At 37.4% G+C, this 25,340-nt stretch overlaps 2 protein-coding genes and 1 long non-coding RNA gene across 4 annotated transcripts; 1 reads left to right on the top strand and 2 right to left on the bottom strand.

Moving 5' to 3' along the window:
- Positions 1-3,377: 3,377 nt before the first annotated feature.
- Positions 3,378-7,552, bottom strand: LOC109007812 (peroxisomal adenine nucleotide carrier 1-like). 2 transcript variants are annotated; one of them, XM_035683077.1, is made up of 5 exons: positions 7,193-7,552; positions 5,312-5,543; positions 4,407-4,553; positions 4,107-4,264; positions 3,378-3,979 (listed from the first exon to the last, which is right to left on the bottom strand). In XM_035683077.1, the coding sequence occupies exons 1-5, from the start codon at positions 7,333-7,335 to the stop codon at positions 3,700-3,702; spliced, it is 960 nt and encodes a 319-aa protein (XP_035538970.1). In that variant the 5' UTR covers positions 7,336-7,552; the 3' UTR covers positions 3,378-3,699. The 2 variants fall into 2 exon arrangements, with proteins under 2 accessions (XP_035538970.1, XP_035538971.1); XM_035683078.1 differs by lacking the exon at positions 7,193-7,552 and adding an exon at positions 5,630-6,018 and having other exon boundaries at positions 3,423-3,979.
- Positions 7,553-8,785: 1,233 nt separating this feature from the next.
- On the top strand, positions 8,786-25,148 carry LOC109007813 (mitochondrial Rho GTPase 1-like). Its single transcript, XM_035695573.1, has 15 exons — positions 8,786-8,911; positions 9,155-9,380; positions 16,068-16,200; positions 16,624-16,773; positions 18,164-18,340; positions 18,521-18,772; positions 19,196-19,264; positions 19,513-19,568; positions 20,491-20,572; positions 20,869-21,080; positions 21,175-21,244; positions 21,994-22,106; positions 23,240-23,390; positions 24,285-24,471; positions 24,758-25,148. The coding sequence occupies exons 2-15, from the start codon at positions 9,163-9,165 to the stop codon at positions 24,829-24,831; spliced, it is 1,944 nt and encodes a 647-aa protein (XP_035551466.1). The 5' UTR covers positions 8,786-8,911; positions 9,155-9,162; the 3' UTR covers positions 24,832-25,148.
- LOC118349843 lies at positions 12,542-12,762 on the bottom strand. Its single transcript, XR_004802791.1, has 2 exons — positions 12,669-12,762; positions 12,542-12,608 (listed from the first exon to the last, which is right to left on the bottom strand). It is a non-coding gene; the product is annotated as an uncharacterized LOC118349843 (long non-coding RNA).
- Positions 25,149-25,340: the final 192 nt, after the last annotated feature.

The following is a 25,340-nucleotide window of genomic DNA, read 5'->3' on the forward strand; positions in this document are numbered from 1 at the left end:
CCCTCACTTGTAGCGGAGGAAAACCGTGGTTACAGCCCAACACCGGGTGGTTACATAAAGTCCGAAGCCCGGGTGTCAAAAAACCAAACTAAAGGACAAACACTTACTAAAATAACCATATACATGGTAACCTGCAAGGGAGAAACAAATCACAAAAGAGAGTCAAGAGCATAACCAAACCAAAGAAGGGGTTACCTGATACAAACCTTACCGGACTCGTAGATGTGGAAGATCCAATTTGTCCATGCGAAAAAGACCTCTTAAACGACTAGGCCAGGTGTGATTGTCAGACCATTCCGAGTTTAAACCCTCAGCCCCACACTTTGCTAGGAAATCTGCCACTATGTTACCTTCGCGAAAGATATGATGCACAATATAATCTAACCTATTCAGGTAATCTTGGAGATCGTCCCAGTAGTCTTCTAGGTACCAGGTGTAACAGTCATCCTTAGTGATCCAATTTACAAGCAATTGGGAATCTGTCTCAATTTCAATACGGCGAAACCCAAGGGTATAACATCTGCGAATTCCTTCGAGAAGGCTTCTGAGTTCAGCAAAATTATTAGTACCCTGACCCAGAGAGACCGAATAAGCCAAAAGGAGACTGCCATTCTCATCCCGAATAACTCCCCCAGCACCAGAAAGGCCTGGATTTCCAAGACTACTGCCGTCAGTGTTAAGCTTAACCCAACCCTGTTGGGGCCGAGTCCATCTTACCACCTTGACCCTCTGTGGCTTGGGAGGCAAAATTGGGATCTCCAGTCTATTCAAAATATCAATGTCCTTTTTGGAAACAGTGGAGATTTTCATAATCTGGTCCATGATACAGCGGAGCCAAACTTTAGAAGCATGCCAAACCGACTGAGCTGTATGGCCCTTGTCCTCATATCGGGCTTTACAACGTCTCTCCCAAAGTTTCCAAGAGACAATAGAGGGGATAAGGCCAAGAATAGTACGTAACTGAGAGGAGCTACCCGCGCGGCGAAACCAGAAATTTGTCTGTTCCTTCCAAGTGAGGAACGGAGGCATGTGGACCCCAACTTGAATAGCAGCTAGCCGCCAGACATGTCTGGGGAGATCCCCTGTGCAGAGAACATGATTTAAGTCCTCAGTATGGCCCTCTTGGCAGCAGTTGCATTTGGAAGCCATCGAAATGCCCACCATCTTAATCTTTTCATCAACACTGAGACAATTATTAGTGGCCTTCCACATCATGATGGACATTTTCTTAGGGAGATTTGAATGCCAGATCCACTGGGCCCAAGGTAAAGGAGGCGCCCGGACCCTAATGCAATTCCAGGCACTCTTGGTAGCAAAATTTCCATCCGGATCTTTCAACCAAACCAGCACATCATTGCCCTCCTTTCGTCTAGCCAAGTACTCATACAACTCGCTACCCTTCTGATGACCCACTAAGCCATCAATGATTGTCTAACCTAATCTCTCTCTCTCTCTCTCTCTCTCTCTCTCTCTCTCTCTCATTTTATACTTTCTTTGTTTCCTTTTTTAAGCTATATGGCCTTGTTGAGAATGAAGCCTATAAAAAATTGCATTATAATATAACATACCATGTCAAGTCATGTCAGTTTGTGAATTTATTTTTGCGCTCTCAATTTATACTTTATTTGTTTCTTTTTTTTAACAATTTTTAGTGTTTTGTTGACTTCCATCATTTATACTAAGAATTAAGCATGATCTAGCTATATGGCCTCATTGAGAATGAAGTCTATATAAAATTAATTACAATATACTGTACCACATCAAGTCATGTCAGTTTGTGGTTTTACCTCTGTAGAATTTATTTTTGACTAAAACATTTATCTTATTTAAGTGATCTATGCATGTTTATGTTTTTTGTGGCAATAAGCTTAATGTTATTTACTGAGAATAATTCTAGAAGAGTTCGTGCCCTTGATTTATAAAGAACTTCAAACTTTCTAAGAAAAGGAGCGGGTCTAGCGGAAGACTTGATATTCATACTCGTTCTCATGAATGTGACCTTATGCTGATCTCTACCTGATCACCAAGAACAAAGTGGTACTAAAGTCATAAACAATAATAATAAATATGAATTAAATTGATAAACATTAATAATGATAGATATCAGTTTGATGTCCTTGGTATCTTGCATGTGAAGATTCAGATTCTTGATCTCGTGGAAGTAAACCTCTTTCCACAAACGTTCCAATATCTTTGATTTTTTTTTTTTTTTCAATTTTATAAGAGACAATGGAATACTTCACAATGGACAGGAAGTCCAACTCCCTTTATTTTATTTACTCTCTCTGTCTCTCGATCGAACGAAGTCTTCCTTTTAAATTCAATAGGTTCTTAGGAAATGTGTCAATGGCCGAATCCGGACTAAGCAACTGTCCTAAGTATGTATTTAAAAAATAAATAGGGTGTGAAACGAACTGATTCTATATTGAAAATTTGGAGTAAGAAATTATGATAGATTTATCATACAACTTTTAATAAAGAGAAATATTTTACTTACGAAGAGATCCCATAAAAATAAATTTACAAATTGATACAACTTCATTTAATAGATTAAGTTTAGCTTTACGATTTAACGTATAATATCAACCCACGTCAAGTTTTAGATTTACTTTTGTAAGATCTCTTTATGACTATAGAACCTTTTTTTAATAAAAAATGAGAGTAAAATATCAAAATTAGATTATGTTAAGCAAAATGCACCAATTGATGGTCATTGTATATGGACAAGTTGCATTTAATTAGATATAGGTGATATTATCGCTTTAAGATTGGGAGTTTTGACTATAAAATTACTGTCTATGCACAAAATCAAACTATCTCATCTCATATAATCATTACAACTTTTTCAAACTCTCATACAAAATATAATAAATAATTCAACTTTTTTAAATTTTAAAATAAAAATAATATTATAATAATATTTTATTTAATTTTCAACAAAACATCTCATTTGATCTAAACTGTATAGCCAAATGATGCAGTTCATATGAGAATTACCATCTCATCTCACCAAACGAGGTTCTTTATTTTTTTTAACTTCCAAGTTTGAACTTGATAATTAGGCTGATCGACAGTGTGGATCACCATTGAACTTCAGTCCAAACGGCCCCAAACATGATAATCATCAAATTGTATTGACTTTTGAGGCACCAACTAAAGATTTTTAAGTTCAAATCCTGACTTGGCGTGCTTGTTAAAGCAACCTAATCCGACACTTGAGACTTTTAACAGCCACTAAAAATGATCTTTAATTGACTAGTGCCTCCCCTTTCGACAACATGAATTTAAAGTTTTTATTAGTGGGCTTTCCTTTCTTCAAACTCACTGTCAATGGGGCAAACAAAATGGATAAAACACTCCCATTAATCATAATTCAATGATACATGACAGTAATTATAATTTAAATTCATAATCACAATCAGTTTATGCAGAAAAATATTCCCGCACAACATTATTTCTCTCAATTAAAATTTGCAGCATAAAGGATTGTCATATCTTTGATGTCTAGTGCATGCCTAGCAATTATTGCTATTTAACTTAAACGAACCAACCACTAACAAAAAGGGAAAAACAAGAGGTTTCTACCTGGGATGTTTAACCCACCTCTATAAAGGACATCATCTGTTCCAACAAAACTGAATAGAAACTCAAGAGTATTCACATTGGATTTTATGTAAATTCCCATCACTATATTAACCATCAAGCACTTTTTAATCTACCCCTTGTGAGCAATAGATACCTTCTGGTTGCAAGTATAAAAACCCAAGTAGTTGCAGATATTTTCTCCTTGATCATCAAAAGAAGTGCTGAGCTGAGAACAGTCTTCAAGATCTGAGCATCCAATCCCTTGAAATAGCCTGCTATTCCTTCACTTCTCCATATAGCATAGAGAACACCTGGCACTGTTTTGTGAGATTTTCGCCGATCTTTCTTTGTTCCATCATCATTTGAGTCCACAGCTTGAATCATGACCTTGCACCTGTGTGCAGTTAAATCCAAAAAAATTATAAATACCAAAGGTTAACATGTTGCAGCATGAGAGCATGAAAGCATGAAAGCAAAGTTTACATTCTTTAGAGAAGTAAGAGTGATAGAACATCTCGCACCTAATTGCAGGATATGTCAGAAATGTTGCAATACTCTTTGAAATTGCACCTAACAAAAAGGCTGAGAAGGCAGAAAGGGATTCTGAAGACAAACTATTCCCGGCTTCATTCTGTTTTCTCTTCAAGAGTCTCTGTTTCAACTGATCGAATACTGTATACTGCAGTATTATATAATTTAAGTCTAAGTCGGTTTATTCTTCAAACCAAATGTCTGGTCAGGTAACACAAGAATGGCACTACAACGTGAAGTGAAGGATTTGAACAAAATATACTTCTAAGCCAGTAGGCCAGGTCAAATACCTGAATTGCAGGGTTTGAGGTCAGCAGAAGTGAGATGCCGAGGCCATCAAATGCATCACTCCAAGTTCCCTCCGTAAGGGTCTTCCAAAGCCCTTTGGATTTACCAAATGCACTTGTCTGCATCCTAGAGGAAGCTGTATCCAGGGGCTATACAGTGATAAACAGATAGCCTAACATTAGCCTTCAATATCTGTACATATTTTAGCCAAAACTGGTGGAAGAGGAAAAAGGTGTAATATATATGTTAAAGCAATAAAATTATAAGATCGTCATAAAAAAAACTATAATCCCCCCCGACCCCCCTCCCTCCTCCCTCTAAGTTCATCAAACTACATTCAAATAGCAAATAATTAACTGGAAATGTAACACACAGTATGATAGAAGTTGAACTAGTGTTTTCACTTTCTTTTATAGGTAAAACTAATGCTTCCACTTCCTATTAACAAGTAAATCCCAGGCTGTACATGCCAAAACCAAAGCCCCAAGTTCCGTAATCCTCTAGCAGAGAAACTCATTCATGTCTGTCTCATTTCTTTCCTTATTCAAATCATCACACCTTTTTCTGCAATCTTTTATGAAACCAAATGGAGCATTACATGAAAATATAATTCATATATATATATATATATATATATTTCTAAAGAGAAATGTTTGGTTCACATAGACATTTCTAAATATAATTAATTTTGGTTCCAATACCATATTCTATTTTCCCAACATCATATTTGAAATATTCTGCAAACATGGATACTAACATTAGGAATATAGTTACTTACAAAAAGAAATCACAAATATGGTTGTCCAGAACAGTAGTTTTGGCACCTATTAGATTTTGGATTTTACATTGTGTAATGAGGGATGATTCGATACCAAAATGAAGGAGGTGTGGCCTTTCAATGGCTTACCTGTGTCGCAATGGCAGTGCAAGCTCCAGCAGCAGCTGCAATAACTAAGTTTGCTTTTGTTCCTATTCTTTTGGCACCGCTTCTTTCCAAATATAGCCTTTTGAAGTAGCTGTAGCCATAAAAGTAGACAAACTGTGCAATGAAGGATTGCAGGTTTTTTGTACCCAGGCCCTGGTATAGTGAAAGAACCTGATGGGTAGAAATTGCTTCTCTTAAGACATCGAATAGGTTCCTACAAAAACCATAAAAAGTGAAATCAACTAAACTATCATAGCCAAATCAAAGACCTGACCTCTGACTTACGAATTCTGTGCTTACATAAGATGTAAATCTCAGCTTCAAGCTACATTTTACCTAGGATGCTGAAACCACGCAACAGCCATTGTGTAGATGCATTGCTATGAGAAGTTAGAACATATGAGGAGCATATTCCATGCCCATCTCCAACTCCACTAAGGATACAAATAATATAACAAGAGCAAAGAGACTATAGGATGCTCAATCAGAAAAAGTTCAATTCTATAGGCTCTTCTAAGGAAAGAAGCATTACAACTTTGTTTAGGTTGCAGTTGCTAATATAACTGCATTCCGGCCAGTAGAAATTAAACAGTTTGGTAAGCAAAAGACAATTCAGAAAGCAACCTCTATACAGCTAAATTATAGAAAGCAATGTTATATGCACTTAGGACAAGTGATTTATAACTATTTCATCCATGAAATTATTGTTTAACCGATCCAAAGAAAAACAAGTGACTTATATAACTATTTATGTGCGTACATGAAGATACATACAAATATCTCATAATCATTGGTGCCAAACAACTCTCCTACTAAATGAAAAGTTTTTGTACTATAGACATTCGACCTAACACTAAACTTTTCCATCATAAAGCACCTCACATGATATTATTAGAATGGCTAGATGGAAGAACCATGCAGTGTGCACCATGGATAATTCTAAGAACCAGACAAGATGATATCACGCTTGAAAATAACAAAGTAAGAAAACTTCAGGACTACATTTACACAGTTTTTTTTTTTTATAAGGACTACATTTACACAGTTTTAAAGGGGAAACCAGCGCCCACCAGATGTAATCGTAAAAGCCAACCAGACAACATGATACCACTCTTGCAAATGACCAACTACGAAACAGCTTCAGAACTATATCGACATAGTCGTTTTTTAAGGGTGCCATATTTACATAGTCTTTATGCTAAAGGCTATCACATACCCATAAACAAAAAATATAAAAATAAAAATAAAAACAAAAAAGAGATAATTGGATTATGAGTTGCCTGAAAAACGATCAAAACAAAATATGAAACTTTTCATTGACGAAAGTAATGGACGACAAAAAAAAAAAAAAATAGACTCAACAATTAGAGGTACCTTAAAGTCTAGACTGCCTTCTTATATATATAAAAAAGAATCTAGACTACCAATTGCATCATAAAATTCTTTCCTTTTTTTTTTTTCCGAACAACTGCTCATTAATATAACTTCAAATTCGCTTCAATATAATTAACCCCAATTCAGCTTGTTTGATCTGGGAGACCTTTTAACTCTTCGTATATAACGTTGCGCTTTTCATTTTCCAACTAATCAAGAAAGCAAGAATCTTTTTGTTTAAGAACACCATAAGAGCTCAAATGTCTCTCTCTATACAACCGAATTACATTAAAACTTCCATACAGAGGCTATATAAAACCAGTACAGTCCTAAAACAAAAATAAGCGAATATAAGACTTTACCAGATAGATAAACACTGACCATGATGAAAGAAAGAAAAATACAGGCCCAGATCATGAAACGACAAATTATGATGAAAGATTGGAAGAAAAACAAATGATCATTTGAGAAAACGAAAAGATGACAAACCTGTATTTTTGCTGGCCATGGGATCGAACATCGGCTTGGTACTTCGTCTTACAAGTATCAAGCGGGTACAAGATGGTGGTGCTCAAGAGGGATCCTATGGCCCCTGAAGTTGCCTCCGACAGAGATTCCAGATCAAGACCCATCTACAATTTTCAATATTCCTCAAAAAATCGAGAACAAGAATGCACACGACTGTACATATTTTTATATATATAGAGAGAGAGCGGGGGATAAACCAGTTAGGTGAAACCGCGGAAGAGAGAGAAGGCGATGGAAAGTAGAAACGTCCATGAAGGTAGCTGGGAAAGGAAATGCAATTTTGTTTTTCTAATCATATGTGAATGTGTTTTGATGGAAAGTGACGCCAAGACCAACGAAATGGCTTTTTCTTGGAATTGAAAAACGTGATTGGCCTTTCACCGTCCTACTATTTTATTTTCTTCTCTTTTTTTCCTTAATTAATAACAATTTTTAAGTGAATTATTTGCAACTTTCTTTTGAGGAATTTACCTATTTATACTTTTTGTTCTTCCATTACATGAATGTTACACTATTTCATTATATGGATTATGGTAAAAGTAGGAATTTTTTTTATAAATTACGTCAATTTATAAATTTACTTTTATAATTATAGTATTTTTTTTTTTTTATAAAAAGTAAGACAATCCAAATAGATACATTAATTTCAGACGGTACAACAAAAATCATTTATATATTTAAATTGGAGTTACATGGTACTTCAATCACCATTATTAGGCTTTAATTTACAGGTGAGAAAGTCATAATAATTATCTTGACTTCATATAATATAAAGTGTAAGTTTATTAATCTTACATATTTCTTACCATCTATATTTAAAGTTAAGGTACAACTTAACCTCACTTATTTGTTACCATGTATAAAGTTATGGTCTTTATTATTTTTAAATTTACCATATATTTTTAAAATTATGACTTTTTAACCCTAACAAACAACCAATTCCGCAATAAACTATTATAAGCAAGAAAATTTAAAACAAAATAATATATAGGTCGGTCGATCGATTCGACGATCCTTTATTAATTTAGAGATAATTATCTCAATTGTCACTTTTAACACAATCTATATAATAGATTAAGATACGGCGATCGGAAATCGTAACTAACTATCATAATCTATAGTTCGTTATTTTGAGAAGATTGTTAAAGAATATTACCTTATATATCATATCAAATGCTTAAATTATCATTTTTATCACAAATAGTGGCAAAATTTTGATAATTTAAATCCTAATTTGTTTCTTGGAGGTACCTACACTTTGGTGTTTAAAATTTACCAAATAATCTAAATTTATTTTTTAAGATTTTAAAATTCTTATTGTCATTATAATTGTCATAAGTATAATGAATAAAATCAATAAAAGTCATTAGTTTTGTAATTTGATGATATTGTGATATGAAATAAATAATATTTATTTATCAACAAGTTCTTCTAGTCTCCTTCCCCTTCCGTACACTCTTCTCTAAATCCCAGCCGTCCGATCACAAACTCAAACAGAGAGTATGTTTTTCTTTTTGAAAACAAATATAAAAGATATATATTGTTTCTGTCCGAAGGCTGAAGCTTCGTCTCTCACTTGAGGATTTGCAAAGCCTTTCTCCGTAGCCGCCAAACCCCTCTCTCTCTACTTGCTAGGGTATTCCGGTTCTCTTCTTCGAGCTCTCCATTATAACTCACAAGGTATTGTTAATCTTCAGCCCATTTTTCCAGGTTTATTAGCACCTGTGCCTTCATTTCCGTCAGAGTCTTCAATTTCATTTGAACACAATTTTTTTTTTCTTCTTTTTCATCATCTTCCTCTCTACCCAGTTCTTGTCCTCGAGTGCTCAGTAATTAGGATATTTGTATTTATGCCATTGCTTTTGCGCGAGCTTCTATGATTGGCTTTTTTTTGGGGGGGTTGGGGGTTTGCATTCTTTGAAGATTTTTCAATGGCGAAAGCTTCAGCCGGGACAACAAACCCATACGGCCGGACTGGGGTGCGTATCGTGGTTGCAGGGGACCGAGGCAGCGGTAAATCGAGTTTGATTGTGACGGTTGCAGCCGAGAACTTTCCGGCGAACGTGCCGCCGGTGTTGCCTCCGACTAGGCTGCCTGAGGACTTCTTCCCTGACCGCGTGCCCATCACAATTATCGACACTTCGTCTCGGTATCGTTTCTACTCTTCAATTTTTTATTTTTAAAGCTCTGTTTGGTTGGTGATAAACTTCAGGAAATTAGACGAAAACAAAGTTTTTATTTTGACGTTGGATTAGAATATTGCATTATATCATTGGACGAGATTCAGCTTATTTACTTAACCCAGACAAAGGTATTCAGTTTATTCTTGCTTTATTCATAGTCTCCGTATGGTTGATGAGGATGTGTATTGCTGTAGGGTTGATGAGGAAGAGCATGAAAAGAAAAGACACTGAGATTCTAAATTGGGGTTAGGCTTTGGTTATTTAATGCTCGTGAAAATTGTCAAAACTGCACGAATTTGTGGTTCAGTCATTCTGCGTCATTTGCAAAGCAAATATTATATGTTCTCTCTTAGAATAGGAAAATAATTTGTTCAATTTCCATTTTCAGTCGTGTGCTATTCAGTTGACAATGTGCAAATGCGTGTTTTTTTATTGGTAAAGAATAATTTTATTAATGAGGGGTTCTTGAGATTCTATTTCATTGTACAATTCATATATTGTCTCTTTTTCTCTCTCCGTACACTTTTGCTTCTCTTGGCTTGTTTTTCTGTTCTTGCTTCTGGTATTGGGTTGTCATTAGTGGCAGTTACTTGGGGTGTTTAACATGTAGCTCAGTTGAGTTTAAGGTGGGGGGGGTGTTTGAGGGTGGTTGGGTGGAGTGGTTTTGGAAGGAAAATGTCCACTGTGAGAAGTGTAGCAATTGAGTCCAAGTTTTTTGAGGTGAGGGCAGATGGGAGTGGAGTGCTTATCACTGAGAGAGGGTGGAAAGGAATGCAAAACCTGAGGTTGGGTTTGGACACTGCTCTTTGGGCGGCAAAAACCTTGGAGGGCTGTCATAAACATGGCAGTAAGGATTATTACTCTGTTTTCAGAGAAGGTAATAGAGCCTTCGTAGCGCAAAAAGGCTCTAATTCTCGCGGCATTTACTTGGCTCTGGTGGTCTATAGTGGAGGTGGTAGTAGGAGCTTCATTATAATTCCTGGAGACAGAAATGGGTGGGGGTGGAGAAAACTGGCTGAGGCATTGAGGGAGGTTGGCATTGTAGGTGGGAAGAGGAGAGTTCTTCCATCTACACAGGCAGAAACTCTCACGTCTGCTATGAAGTACAAGGAGGCTCTACAGTCAACCCGAGATGTGCAAAAGTCAGATATGGCAGGTCTACTACGGTCAGGAAATCTCACTGTTTTGGGAGAAAATCAGAGACAAAATAGTAGTGGCAGGTGGGCTGGGCAGAGTGAGATAATTGTTTTGAAGGAATTACGGGATTTGCAGGCTTCGTTGGAGGAGATGAGTGTTAAAGTAAAGGGGCTTATACGCAGAGTTTTGGGTAAAGAAGAAGTGGGGCAGGAGTGTGGGGCGGGTGATAGAGGAAGAAACGGGGCAGGAGGTCTGGGTATTGAAGAAATGGGGCGGGTTGGGCCCATAGGGAAAGCCCAGGGCTATGGGTCAGCTCGAGCTGAGCCCATACCGCAGAAACTTTCTTTCTGGAGAAAGAAAGCAGGCCATCCTGCAGGCCCAGTGGGGAGTGGGTCAGCAGGCCCATCGGGGGGTGGGCCAGGGTCGCCGACGCCGGCACAACCTCAGTTGACGTCGACGGAGGAAACAGAGGCCTCGATGGAATTGTTGTCGGCGACAGAGAAGCATATCCCGAAACCCTCCGAGGTTTCGAGGTCGATGGAGGGGCCCGATACACATACAACAAGACCGAGTCTTGGACAGGGGATGGAACAGAAGGGAGCGACGGCTCATGGGGAGGTAGTGGGTGGTCTGGCGGTGACACTACAACCGACGGAGGTGGATGTGGAAGAATTCGCGGAGGTGGAGGTGGAAGAAATCGCGGAAGGGGAAGGTCTGGAAGTGAGTTTGGATGAAGATGGGTGTGGGTTTTCATCAGGGACACCACAGAATCTCTCGGGGAGTCAGGGGTTACCCGGGACACCACAGAACCTCTTGGTGGAAAGGCCCGAGCTGCTGGCACATCCAGAAGGTGCTCGACAGCAAAGGTCACAGTGGTCCACAGCAAAGGTCACAGTAGAGTGTGGGAGCGCATCAGAGATGGTAGGAGAAAGTCAGTTGAAGATGATTGAACCAAATAAATGCTCTAAAGTGGGGGAGGAGTCTGCAGGAGTGGATCCGACTCCAATAAGAATGATTTTTCCTAATGTTTCAGATGATTGGGTATTGAAAAAGGTAGAGGAACTTCAAAGTTGCATGGGAATTTCGTGTAAAGGATATGAAGAACAGTTCAAGGCACTGATTATAGCCATTGAGGCAGGACAACATGGTACAGGGTTAAAAAGAAATAGGGAGTTAAAGAGGCTGATGTGGTCTATTAATTATGATGGAAAAGAGGGGAGTGCAAGTCGTACAAGAAACAAGGGGAGGGCTGGAACAATTGTTAAATGAAGCCTAGAATTTTGTGTTGGAATGTTAGGGGGCTGAATGAGGTTAATAAACGTTTGCGAATAAGAGCTCTATTAAGGCAATGGAAAGTGGAAATTATCTGTTTACAAGAAACAAAGTTGAAGTTTATCGATAGAAGTATTATTCGGAGCTTATGGAGTTGTCAATACGTAGGCTGGTCATATTTGCCTTCGAAAGGGGCTTCGGGTGGAATTTTGATTATGTGGGATAAGAGGGTGGTGGAAGATAGTGATGAGTTTGTGGGAGAATATTCGGTTGGGTGTTTTTTTAAAAACACAGAAGATAATTTTTTATGGGCGTTTATTGGGGTATATGGTCCCAATTTGGACAGTGAGAGGAGGTTGCTTTGGGATGAGCTTGCTGGCCTATGTTCTTGGTGGGAGGTACCGTTGTGTATAGGTGGAGATTTTAATGTGACAAGATTTTCCAGCGAAAGTTCAGGGGCGGGTCGACAAAACCAAGCTATGGTGGACTTCTCGGATTTCATTTTTGAGGTAGGCCTTATGGATTTACCACTAATGGGAGGCGATTACACTTGGTCAAATAATCAAGCCTGGTCAAGAATTGATAGATTTCTCATCTCTCCCTCGTGGGAGACACAATACTTAGAAGTAAGTCAAACTAGGCTTTCAAGGATATGCTCTGATCACTTCCCTATATTGTTAGCTTGTGGCGGTACTCAAGGGGGTAGAAGGCCGTTCAAGTTTGAGAATATGTGGTTAAAGATGGATGGATTTGTGGAGATGGTCAGGCAATGGTGGAATTCATACCTTTTTGAGGGCAATCCGAGTTATGTACTGGCTGGAAAGTTGAAAGCTTTGAAGAAGGACTTGAAGATTTGGAATGAACAGGTAGTTGGTGATGTAACTTTACAAAAGAAGAGTTTGTTTCAGGAGTTACAAGGTCTGGAGGGTGTAGGGGAAGAAAATATCAGAAAAGGTCAGGTAGTTGCTGAATTGGAAAGATTGACTTTAATGGAGGAAATTTCATGGAGACAAAAGTCAAGGGCCTTGTGGCTTCGGGAGGGGGATAAAAACACAAAGTTCTTTCATCGCATGGCCAATGCACATAGGAGGTTTAACTACATTGAGTCTTTGAGCATAGATGGAGATGTATCTTCAGATCAGGGTGAGATAAAAGAACATGTGGTAGGGCATTTTGAACTTTTGTTAGAGGAACCTTATCCATGGAGGCCCACAATAGATGGTTTAGCTTTTGAGGTAATTGACCAATATAGCATGGATTGGGTGGAGAGACCATTTGAGGAGGAAGAGGTAAAACAAGTAATCAGGAATATGAACAAAGATAAAGCTCCAGGCCCGGATGGATTCACAATGGCTTTTTTCCAGGTTTGTTGGGAGGTGGTGCGAGAGGACGTAATGCTGGTTTTTCAGGAATTTTTCAGTCATGGAAGATTTGAGAAAAGCTTAAATGCTACTTTTATTGCACTAGTCCCTAAAAAGGCCGGTGCAAGAGAGGTACAAGATTTTAGACCGATTAGTCTTGTGGGCAGTGTGTATAAGATACTTGCCAAAACTCTTGCTAACAGGATGAGCACGGTCATGGAGAAGATTATCTCTAAGTCTCAAAATGTTGTGAGGGGGAGACAAATTTTGGACTCGGTTCTTATAGCTAATGAATGTTTGGACAGCAGGCTCAAGTCGGGAGATCCAGGTATCTTATGCAAACTCGATATGGAGAAGGCTTATGATCATGTAAATTGGAATTTTTTGATGTACATGCTGAGGAGATGTGGGTTTGGGGAAAAATGGAGGAAGTGGATGAGATACTGTGTGTCATCGGTTCACTTCTCGGTTCTGATAAACGGTGATCCCGTGGGTTTTTTTCATAGTTCGAGGGGGCTGCGACAAGGTGACCCTCTATCACCTCTCTTATTTGTCTTAGTTATGGAGGCTCTAAGTCGTATGGTGTCGGCGGCAGTAGAAGGAGAATTTTTTTCAGGTTTCTCAGTGGGAGATACCCATGGTTCCACTATTATTTCTCATCTATTGTTTGCAGATGACACTTTGCTTTTTTGTGAGGCAAATGAAGGGCATATACAATCTTTGAAGGCCATCTTACTATGTTTTGAAGCGGTATCCGGGTTGAAGATTAATCTTGCAAAGACGGAGATGGTTGCGGTTGGAGAAGTCAGAAATATTAGAGGGTTGGCGAATATTTTGGGATGTGGGGTTGTTTCGTTGCCATTGAAGTACCTTGGGTTACCGTTGGGGGCTTCTTTCAAAGCAAAGACAATTTGGGAAGGGGTGCTGGAAAAATTTGAGCGTAGGTTGGCCGGGTGGAAAAGGTTGTATCTCTCTAAAGGGGGGCGAATCACACTTATGAAGAGTATCTTATCCAATCTACCCACTTATTACTTATCTTTATTTTCCCTCCCCGCAAGTATTGCTTCTCGAATAGAGAAACTTCAACGGGATTTTTTGTGGAGTGGGTTAGGAGATGAGCGTAAGTTCCATCTAGTTGGGTGGGAAAAGGTATGTTCCCCTTTGAGAGACGGTGGGTTGGGGGTCCGGAATGTGAGGGCGTTCAATAAGGCCCTATTAGGGAAATGGTTATGGCGTTATAACCATGAGAGGGGGGCTCTATGGAAAGGGGTGGTGGATATGAAGTATGGAAGTGAAAGAGGGGGTTGGTGTTCTAAAGAGGGTAGGGGGACATATGGAGTGGGGCTATGGAAGTTTATTCGAAAAGGATGGGGCTCTTTTGCTAGTAACACTCGTTTGCGTTTGGGGGATGGTAGTAGGATCAGCTTTTGGCAAGATGTGTGGTTGGGAAACACGGCCTTGAAGGATGCTTATCCTATGATTTTCAGAATTGCACGGGAAAAAGAAGCTATGGTGGCTGACTTGCGGGTTCTTAACCAAGGCACACAGGAGTGGACTATCAACCTCACTCGGGATGCACACGATTGGGAAGTGAATGAGCTGGTGGGATTTCTGAGCATGCTGTACAACATTACCACTGCTGCCACTTTGGAAGATACGATGGTTTGGTGCCCCTCTAGGAAAGGGAAATTTTCGGTAAGCTCTTTTTATGAATCCATTAATATGCACCAAAGGCATATTTTCCCTTGGAAGAATATCTGGAGGACTAAAGCACCGACAAAGGCTGCATTTTTTGTGTGGACGGCAGCTCTAGGGAAGATTCTGACCTTTGATAATCTTAGAAGACGTGGCCTTATTATTATGGACTGGTGCTGTTTGTGCAGAAAAAGTGGGGAAACGGTGGACCATTTACTTCTTCATTGTGAGTTTGCTCGAGATATATGGACTAATTTTTTCAGTAGAATGGGATTAGCATGGGGGATGCCGGGTAGGGTGGTTGACTTGTTAGCAAGCTGGAATGGGATCTCAGGAACAGCACAAATTGCAGCAGTGTGGAAGATGGTTCCTATATGTATTTTCTGGTGTATTTGGAACGAACGTAATGAGAGACTTTTTGAGGATCATGAACGCTCTTTGGAAGAGTTTAGGAACTTTTTCTGGAAGACCTTGTTTGTGTGGGCCATTGCTCTTGATTTGAATGGTCTTAGTTTTCATGATTTCCTTGTAACTGTTTCGAGTCACTAATTGGTGTATTCACATGTATACTTCTAGTGTACCTGGGCTATGCCTCTTTCATATCAATAAAATAACTTATTACTTATCAAAAAAAAATTTTATTAATGAGGAAGGTAGGCATAGCCCATGTACACAAAAACGTGGAAATGTGTTAAAAGCGTAAAATATTATCAGAATATTTCTTAATTTTATTTTTTATACTCCAAGAAAACAAGAATTGGGTCTAATGCAACTTTTTGGGATAGTTTGGTTTAAAATTTAGAGTAGTGAAGACGCTTTGAGGCCTTGCGTAAAGTTGATTTCTCATGGCCCTCCTACTGACATGCATTGTTTTCTAGAACCAGGCAGCATTAAAATACAGGAGTTACAGGTTTAGCTTGACCGTTATGTCTTTTTTCTGAAGAGCAGTGTGGTTGCTGACCGTTATGTCTTTTTGTTCCTATATTTGAAATAAGAAAAGTAATGCCTCTATTTGACTGGCTTTAGTACAATTAGCTTCTTTCGAACTGGAAATTGCAGAATTTTTAGTTTCTTGCCTTTCGGATGACGAGAAAAAGGTTCCATCAGTTTTTCTTTTTTAACGTGGGAAACACGCAAATATTTCTAGTTTGATATTGAATAATTGATTGTTCTGTTTTTCTCAATCAGTGTGGAGGATGATGGTAAAGTTGCTGAAGAATTGAAGCGGGCTGATGCAGTTGTGTTTACTTATGCATGTGATGAGCCTACTACTCTCGACCGATTGAGTACTTTCTGGCTGCCAAAACTTCGTAAATTAGAGGTCTCTATCCTTTGTTTTCATTTTCCTTCTCCAAATGTTGCTTTATTGAAAATATTTGGTGGAAGATACCTTTTTCAAAGAAAGGCATACTCTGGTTGGAAATTCCAGCCGGACTGTATAATCATTGTATTAAATTTGGCCTCTTGGGTTTCTTTCTTTTTTGGGATTTTGGAAATTGTTTCCATAAAAATATGTGGAGAATCCTCTCGAGTGCAAACAATTTATAGGGGTCATTAGATTTGGGGAATTTCCCCTTGAATTAACCGAGATGCACTTGCGGGAAACTCCTTGCCAAGAGCTTGTGCTCCCCTGGGATTAGTCGGGACTAAGTTATTGGACACCCGGTGCCAATAAAAAAAATGTGGAGCCACATTAATTTTAACTATTATTCTCTCATTTGGACATCTTTAATTCGATGAACAGGTGAAAGTCCCTGTTATAGTGGTGGGTTGTAAGCTGGATTTGAGAGATGAGAACCAGCAGGTGAGCTTGGAACAAGTGATGTCACCAATAATGCAACAATTTCGGGAGATTGAAACTTGTATTGAATGTTCGGCAGTTAAACAAATTCAGGTATTACAAATTGATGGTCCTCTATGTATGCTTTTTAATTGATTGTATTACGTTTGGTTTTGCATTGCTTTGTGTTTCATGCAATGTTCGGCAGTTAAACAAATTCAGGTATTACAAATTGATGGTCCTCTATGTATGCTTTTTAATTGATTGTATTACGTTTGGTTTCGCATTGCTTTGTGTTTCATGCACATGAAGTATTTCACATTTCTAGTGTTACTGATGGGCTCCTATAGTACTATATATTGTTTTATTGTTTTTTTTTTAATTGGTAAATGATAACAATGTTTTTATTATTGTTAAATGTACAGAAGCCTAGCCACATTCTGCTTATATTCCATACTTATCTCCCGGTTTTTTTAAGGTATTGAGGAAGATATATTAAGAGATGATAAATGCTTTTGCTCACAAGGACACTGATTTGTTTTGGGAAGCAAAATTTCCTGTTGAAACATAAGTCTTTTATTTTTTAGTCAGGAAACAAGAATTTTATTGATGATATAGATAGGCATAGCCCTAGTATGCAGGACATGATAAAGAGCGACACCTAAGCATGAGTGTCCAAGTGATACAAGGAAATCATGGATATTCAATTCATTAAAATCTATTACAATTGACCAATGGAATAAGTATTAACAAAAAGAGTTCTAAGCTCGTCCATTGATCGCTCGCGATCCTTGAAGCTTCTTTCAATTTGCTACTTTCTTTCTAGTGTTCTTGTAAGAAAAATAAAGATTAAACTGGATTGATTTACTTAAAGCTTGGGTTTTGATGATATAATGATATTTTTGAACGAGTCTAGTTAGTATAGTAAATCACAACCAAATTTGTGAAATCTGGTTTGAGATCAGAGTGGAAGGAATTTTTATTGATTGAGTTTAATTTTAATAAATGTAGCGATATTTATTTGCTGATATTCTGCAAAAGGTGCAGTTGCCCTCAGGAATAATGTCCTGGCTTGGTCATGTTTGGTTCTATATGCATGATATGCAGAAGTTGCACTGTCTAGAATTAGGCCTGTCATCTATTTGCCCATTCGGGTTGACTAGTTTTGTGGTGGGTTCTGTATGGTAATAGATTTGTTTTAATTAAAATTTTGTTTGTGCATCAAGAATTCCATTCAAGCTAGTGACTACTCGGATTTGATTTCAATTTGCTTAATCATACATTTAGGGCCCTTTTGAGAACATAATTGTTATAAAAAATTCTCTGACTATTTCACTACTATTCTTAAACTATTTCACTACTATTCAGAAACTACTTCACTACTAATCACAAATATTCTGAGATATTCTTATTATCCAAATGAGCCCGTAGTTACTCTATCTGAAGCCATTTTTGGGATTCATGCATTATCATTCTAATCGCTTGAGTTTAATTCGATTTGCAGATCCCTGAGGTTTTCTACTATGCACAAAAAGCTGTGCTTCATCCAACAGGTCCATTATTTGACCAGGAAACGCAGACTTTGAAGCCCCGATGTGTGCGGGCCTTGAAGCGGATATTTATTCTTTGTGACCATGATAAGGATGGTGCCCTTAGTGATGCAGAGTTGAATGATTTTCAGGTTTCTTTTCCCCCCTTGTTTGTGACTCTTGTCGTTTTGGAAGTTTTATTTATATTTGTTTATGTGTACTGAGAATTTGGGAATGATCTTGTAAGACTTTCGAAGGGGTTTCTCATTGATCATAGTTAATGGTATCTTTTGCTTAAGATTAATGAGAGATCTAAGATTACTTGTAAACAGGTCAAATGTTTCAATGCTCCATTGCAACCCTCCGAAATAGTAGGTGTGAAGAGGGTTGTGGCAGAAAAACTGGCTGAAGGAGTCAATGAACGCGGGCTTACTTTGACCGGATTCCTTTTTCTTCATGCACTATTCATAGAAAAAGGCCGACTTGAGACAACATGGACTGTCCTCAGAAAATTTGGGTACAATAATGATATCAGACTTTCAGAAGATCTAATCCCTTCATCTTTCAAGAGAGCCCCTGATCAGGTAATATCTTGTTGAGGCAAATTACAGTTTTTACAATAGCCACAGTTTGACTTGAAATGTTACAATGATTTTATATGTGCGTAGTTGATATAATAAATATATATACATATATTTTTCTGGAGTTGAAGGGAACCTAGTATAGTTTTTAATGATTCATTGCCAAGAATCAGTTTCTTGTTTTGTGAATTTTTATGATGATCATCCCTACTCAACTCAGAGTTGAGCATGAATATTAGAAGTCATTTTATTAGCATGACATCTACAGTTATGATTTTTTATAAGATTTTATATAATCGTATATGAACCATCTTTGTCCCCTACCATGCCAAAAAGCCCCAAAACGGAACTGTTGAATACTCTTTGTGGAGCTTTGAAGCAACAATGTTTGTTTAAAATGCTTATTGCTGGTTTTCATTTGTGTAGAGTGTGGAGCTGACCAATGAAGCCATTGAGTATCTGAGAGGAATCTTTGAATTGTTTGACAGCGATCATGTATGTCTTTTTCTGTGCTCTAGAGTACTTGATTTCCCTAGTTTGTTGTAAATTATTTTATTGGCAGGAATCTTTTAATTGTATTACAGCAAACTTGTGGTAAATAAGATAATTTACGAGTTTGTTGTAAAGTATCTTATCACATAACTTGGGCAATCAGCATTTACTTTGATAGCCTACAATTTATTCAAGTAGCTAATTGTCGTATACCAACTTAAAATCATGACTGCTATTTTTTTCCCTATCAGGATGGGGTCCTGCGACCTCGTGAAATTGAAGATATATTTTCTACTGCCGCTGAGAGGTAGTTTTTTCCCTGTTATGTTCATAATTGTTAAGGGGCTTGCTTTACTTTGATATTAATATGTTCCATGACCACGAAGCATCCTGTGCACCTTCATGTTAAGTTAACCAATCTGCATGGCTATCTGTTTTGAATTATGTTTGTTGAGTGGTTCAACATGACAATCCTCGTAGTCTTGCTATCAATGCGTGGTCTTAATGTCTTCACAATATTTACTACTAACAATTAGGTGTCTTGCAGATACGCTAAATGCATTATTTATTTGCATGTACAGATAGAAAGCGTGCCCATCTTTTTACTGGACACTTTAATTTGCAATTATTTTTTTGTTTCTTGAATTTTGCTTATATTGATTTAGTAATGTTTCATCTTCCCAGAATGTCAGATATATATTTTGTTTTATTTTTATTTTTGTTTAACCTTTGCATGTTTTATTTCCATTTGCTTGTAAATCTAATTAGGCAAAATCGTCTTGCCTATAGTTCCATCAGTTGGGAAATTTGTCATCTCATAAACGAGAAATTAGGAATTTGACTTTGATTATAAGTGTAGATCTTTTACTTTGATATTTATTATTTTCTTTCATTCTCTTCTGGTTGCTTCTCTTCTTTTTAACTATAACCTGGGGACTGTTTAGTCTTTCTGGGAGGTGGCTACAATTCTAACATGAACATATGCACACATATTGTCTGCATCCCCACCCTCACCCCCAGTCATGGGTCCCCTTCAAACCTCTTATTTTTTATTTTTTTATTTTTTTTTAATTTTTTTTATAAATAAATATTTAAGGAGTTTTTTGGTATCTATGGTTGATTCAAGTCATGTCAAGGAAAGTTTCCAAGTGTTTGATTTATTTCTTTCTCAGTAACTATATTGATTAGCATCTAAAGGGTTCGAATGTTTGGCATACTTCTTTTGCCAGTTCTTGGGATAGAGCCCCTTATGTGGATGCTGCCGAGAGAAATGCACTTGGTGGGTTACCACTTGATGGTTTTTTGTCGGAGGTATGTCTTCCAGTCTACTGTTAATTTTTCCTTTTCTTTTTGTTATTTTATAGTGGGGGTTGGGTGGATATGTTACATAATTTATTTTTTTATAAGTAATGTTTCGTGAGTTTACAAGCCAACTACTGATTTAATATGATCTCAATGTTTCCATTTTGGCCGCTTATTCAAATGTGAAGTTTAGATTTATGCTATGCAGATTTTTCAGTGGCAATGTATGCACTTAGATTTCAATTAACAATAGCAATTCCTTTATTCTTTGTTAACATGTAAATTTCTGTGACATGTGGTTGCAGTGGGCTCTTATGACTCTTATAGACCCAGCTTGGTGCATGGAGAATCTGATATACATTGGTTATCCTGGTGATCCTTTGTCTGCTTTCCGTGTGACCAGAAGAAGGCGTGTGGATCGCAAGAAGCAACAGGCAGACAGAAATGTTTTCCAGTGTTTTGTTTTTGGGCCCAAGAAGGCTGGAAAGTCTGCATTATTGAATTCTTTTCTTGGAAGGTTTTTGAATAATCCTTTTAAATCCAATACTTCCCATTGGTTTAATTTGTGATAAAGTAATCTTACACTTTTTATTGATGAATTGTAAGTGCAGGAGTTTTTCTGATAATTATGCTTCAACCATCGATGAGCAGTATGCAGTGAATGTTGTTGATCAACCTGGGGTGAGTCACATTATGCACCACTGATATAAGTATTGAACACGTGCATTGGTCAGTCCTTTGATGGGTTGAGAAGGTGGAGTTAACTTTCTTAGCTACACCCGTGCTCTAATCCCCATCCACTATTAGAAAAAAAAATAAAAATAAAAAAGGGCCTATTTGAGCAAGTAACTTTTTTGTGTCTAAAAGAATTGGTGCTGTCACCGAGGCTATTCTTGCTGTGTTTCACGTATCAAGTTTGTATGTTTTAAAATACAAAAAACAAAATTTAAAATTTAATTACACTATAATTCAGTTGCCAAATCATGTTGAGCCGCGGGTAGATTTTGCATAAGCTTTTTAAAAAGCAGCAGGTAGCAAGTGTGAGAATTGCTTGGGCATTGATTAATGTACAATAGATGCCTGAATTAATTTTACAAGGAAACTTAATTTGTTTCTCTTTTTCGGTGCCAGTCGTTTTGTAGGGTGGGGGTTTATTGATCACAATTACTGATAGCAGATGCAATTTCTAGTTTAGTTTATCAGTAAGTACTTTTATGAGAATTTATTGATGATTTCAAAGGCGCTATGCAAGTACAAAGGGAGGATACAAAAAATTCCCCTAATCATAAATAGCTAAATACTTCCATTTTCAAATGTCTGATATTTATTATCTTGTTTAAATCAAAATACTGTTAGTTGGTATGATTGCTAATCTTGTTCATATTTCATGGTTCCATCCCTCTGTCTGAGCATTTGTTTATTTTCCCCAGGGAACAACAAAGACCCTTGTGTTGAGAGAGATACCTGAAGATGGAGTTTCCAAACTACTATCTGATAAAGAATCTTTGGCTTCTTGTGACATAGCAGTGTTTGTTCATGACAGGTAAATCTTTGGTTTGATAACTTGTATTGTTTTTTTTTCTTTCTATTTCCTGAATTTCTTGGGAAATTTCCCTTATTGATGATGCTGCACATTTACACATGGTGTAGGTTTAACCAATGGCTTTTTAACTTGTCTGTATGATAGACAAAGCGTGTGTATGGGTTTTGACTGTCTTTCTCTCTCTCTCTCTCCTTTTTTTTTTTTTTTATCCTGAGGAGTTTTAACTATCTAGTATCTACTTTGGAAGCTACTAACTCTATTAAAAGGTGAACTTACTTTTTCTCTAGAATACTATATTTTTTTTATAAGTTCAATCTTTTTTTTTAACTAATCGAAGTGACAAGAATACTATATTATTTGACTTGGTATGACTTCTTGTGTGGAGATAAGGTTCTCAAGGTAGTTTATCGAAGAGTTTTGGTGGCAGCCCTTTTACTTCTATTTGATGACACTTGTGGGATGTTGGTTTATCTGTGAGACACCTATTGGGAGGTGGAAATTCTTCGTTTTTTATTTGTTCTATTCCGTGCCTTTGAGACGGGGTGGTAAGATAGGCTTCGTTGGGTCCCCTTAAACAAGTGGAGTTTGAAGTAAGATCGTTTACGAAGTTTTATATCCTGCTGGTAGTTTATACTTTCTTTGGAAACATATATGGCAAAACAAGGCTCTCTTGAGAGTGCTTTTTTTTGGATTGACTATTCTTGGAAAGATTCTCACCTTCTACACTCTAAGGAAGAGGCACATGACAGTGATTGATTGGTGCTGCTTGTATAAGAGGGGTGGAGAAACAATTGATCAAGCCAATGCTTTATGGATATTTGTGGTGGATCTCTTGGCATGTTGGATCGGTAAGTTTGCTGGCCCTCATAGGGAAACCTTATGGATAATGATCCCATGCGTTTGGAGAGAAAGAAATGATTGCGTTTTTGAGGATTGTCATATGACAATGGCAGAAGTCAAGGATCTCTCTTTAGAACCCTATACCATTGAATGATTTTCCTGGGTAGATGGTAGCACCTTTTTTTATTTACTAATCAAGTTTAACTTATTTATAACAGAATATTTATGATCCATTTTACAGTTTTCATTTGCATTTTGGAGTTTTTGAGGATTGTTGCATTTTACTTTTATAGTTCTAATGCATTCTCATGGGAGAGAGCAACTGAGTTGCTGGTAGAAGTTGCTAGTCATGGTGAGGATACTGGCTTTGAAGTGCCCTGCCTCATTGTTGCAGCTAAAGATGATCAGGAGTCATTTCCTATGGCCATACAAGAATCTACCAGGGTATTCCTATTTCCTGTGACTACAATATCCTGCATATCTTAGTATGCAAGCTATCCACTAAATTTTTTTAGTGAGTTTAGTTGTTGCCTTGCTCTGAACACTGGTTTCTGTCTTTGGCGTATTGTGTTACAGAACTTATTCAAGCAGTTTCTTTTTCCTCGGTGATAATAGTTGAAAATCTGTTAGAAGTATTCTTTAAGTCGATTAGTAATATTGGTTGGAACTTGTAACTTGAAATGAATGGACAACTTTTTCCTATTTTGGATTTCAAAGTTGCATGATTAGAATACACGAGCACCTAAAGTCAGAGGTCTAATTATGATATAAATGATAAAACGAAAATGACACTCTACCAAGTCCAACCAGTGAATAGATGCTTTATCAAATCGACATTCCAAAGCTGGTTTCCTGGTCAGAGATGTTAGAAATTTGGTGAAGTTTCAAAACTTAGACAAGGTGGTCTGAATCCAACATTTTGGACCATGTACCCATGGTAATTAAAACTGGTTAAATGAAGCTCGCAATTCTATTTGATTAAGTAACAGTTTCAAGTTGTAATTTGAGGTAGACAACTTTTTCCCTTTTTCAGGCATTCTTTAGGTTTGGTTGAACAATGTCCAAACATGTAGATATATTCATGTGCTTTTTTTCATAATTAGGAAGACATGCACTTGTGGCTTGTTAATCTGTTGCTAATCTTTTGCTTCAGGTTCAGTAATAGTAACTGTGACGATGTTGATGATGATAGAATAAGATTGACATCAACTGGCCTTCTATTGTTCACATGACCGCTATTCTTTTAATCGTAGTCTATAGATATACTATGAACAATGCTATATTTTTCTATTTCGATCCTAACTTGTCTAACATGTTTTTATATAAATGCTTATGTAGGTTAGTCAGGACATGGGAATCGAGGCCCCTATACCCATCAGTATGAAGTTGGGTGAAACCAATAATGTTTTCCGTAGGATTGTGAGTGCTGCAGAACACCCTCATTTGAGCATTCCTGAAACTGAAGCTGGGAGAAGCCGCAAACAGTACAATCGGCTCATAAACCGCTCACTTGTGTTCTTTTCAGGTGCGTCGATGTTTGGAATTTGTGAATTTTGATTTTCTGATGTCTCATGTCATCCAGCTTTGATCTCTTATTGAACTTCACAGGGTTTATAAAAGACTAAAGTTTGTGTTATCTCTGAAGTTAGGCATTTTTCTGTACTGATAAAATTTGCTTTGTCCTTGAATCTGGTGGCCTCTTTCTCTTTTCTAGTGGATGATCATTTTTGCTGTGATGTTTGGGCCGGAGTTTTATTCATCTGTGAGCTTTTTTTTTTTTTTTTCACTGAATAATTTTGTGCCTTTGACAGTTGGAGCTGCGGTGGCCGTTGTTGGGCTTGCATCTTACCGTGTCTATGCTGCAAGGAAGAATTCTTCCAACTGAGGATTAAACAGTGTAGTTTAGCTCATCCTCATCGATCTACATAAAGTTGGTTGTGCTACAATTTTTCGTCTTGAAACCCCTACCTTGTTGGGTTTCTTGATACAGTCAATTTTATATTTCTTCTGTTCCTTGTAGGGTTATCTTGCCCCTTCAATTATGGTGTTCCTTATAGCATCTTTTCTTCCCCTCCTCCTTTGGGAGGCTTTTCAAAGTAGAATACTGAAAAATAATAGTGAATTTTACAAATATGAAAATTTTGCGAAGTTTGTTCAATTTGTAAATGAAACTTCCTAAATCGATTTGGTTGAGGATTTCAATTTTTCGGCTTCAGTGTTTTGTTATGTTAATCGCAATATGGTCAAAATTTATCCAAAATAAAGATATATAATGTTCCTTTAGTTCTCTTCTTCTTGGTTCTCAGTTAATCTTTATTTTATGGCTGGTCCAAAACAGAAAGACTTGGTAGGATTATTAAGGCTCTGTTTGGATAAGAGTATTTCATATGATTT

The sequence above is a fragment of the Juglans regia genome, chromosome 11 (genome assembly GCF_001411555.2).
Source record: "Juglans regia cultivar Chandler chromosome 11, Walnut 2.0, whole genome shotgun sequence".
Taxonomy (NCBI): domain Eukaryota; kingdom Viridiplantae; phylum Streptophyta; class Magnoliopsida; order Fagales; family Juglandaceae; genus Juglans; species Juglans regia.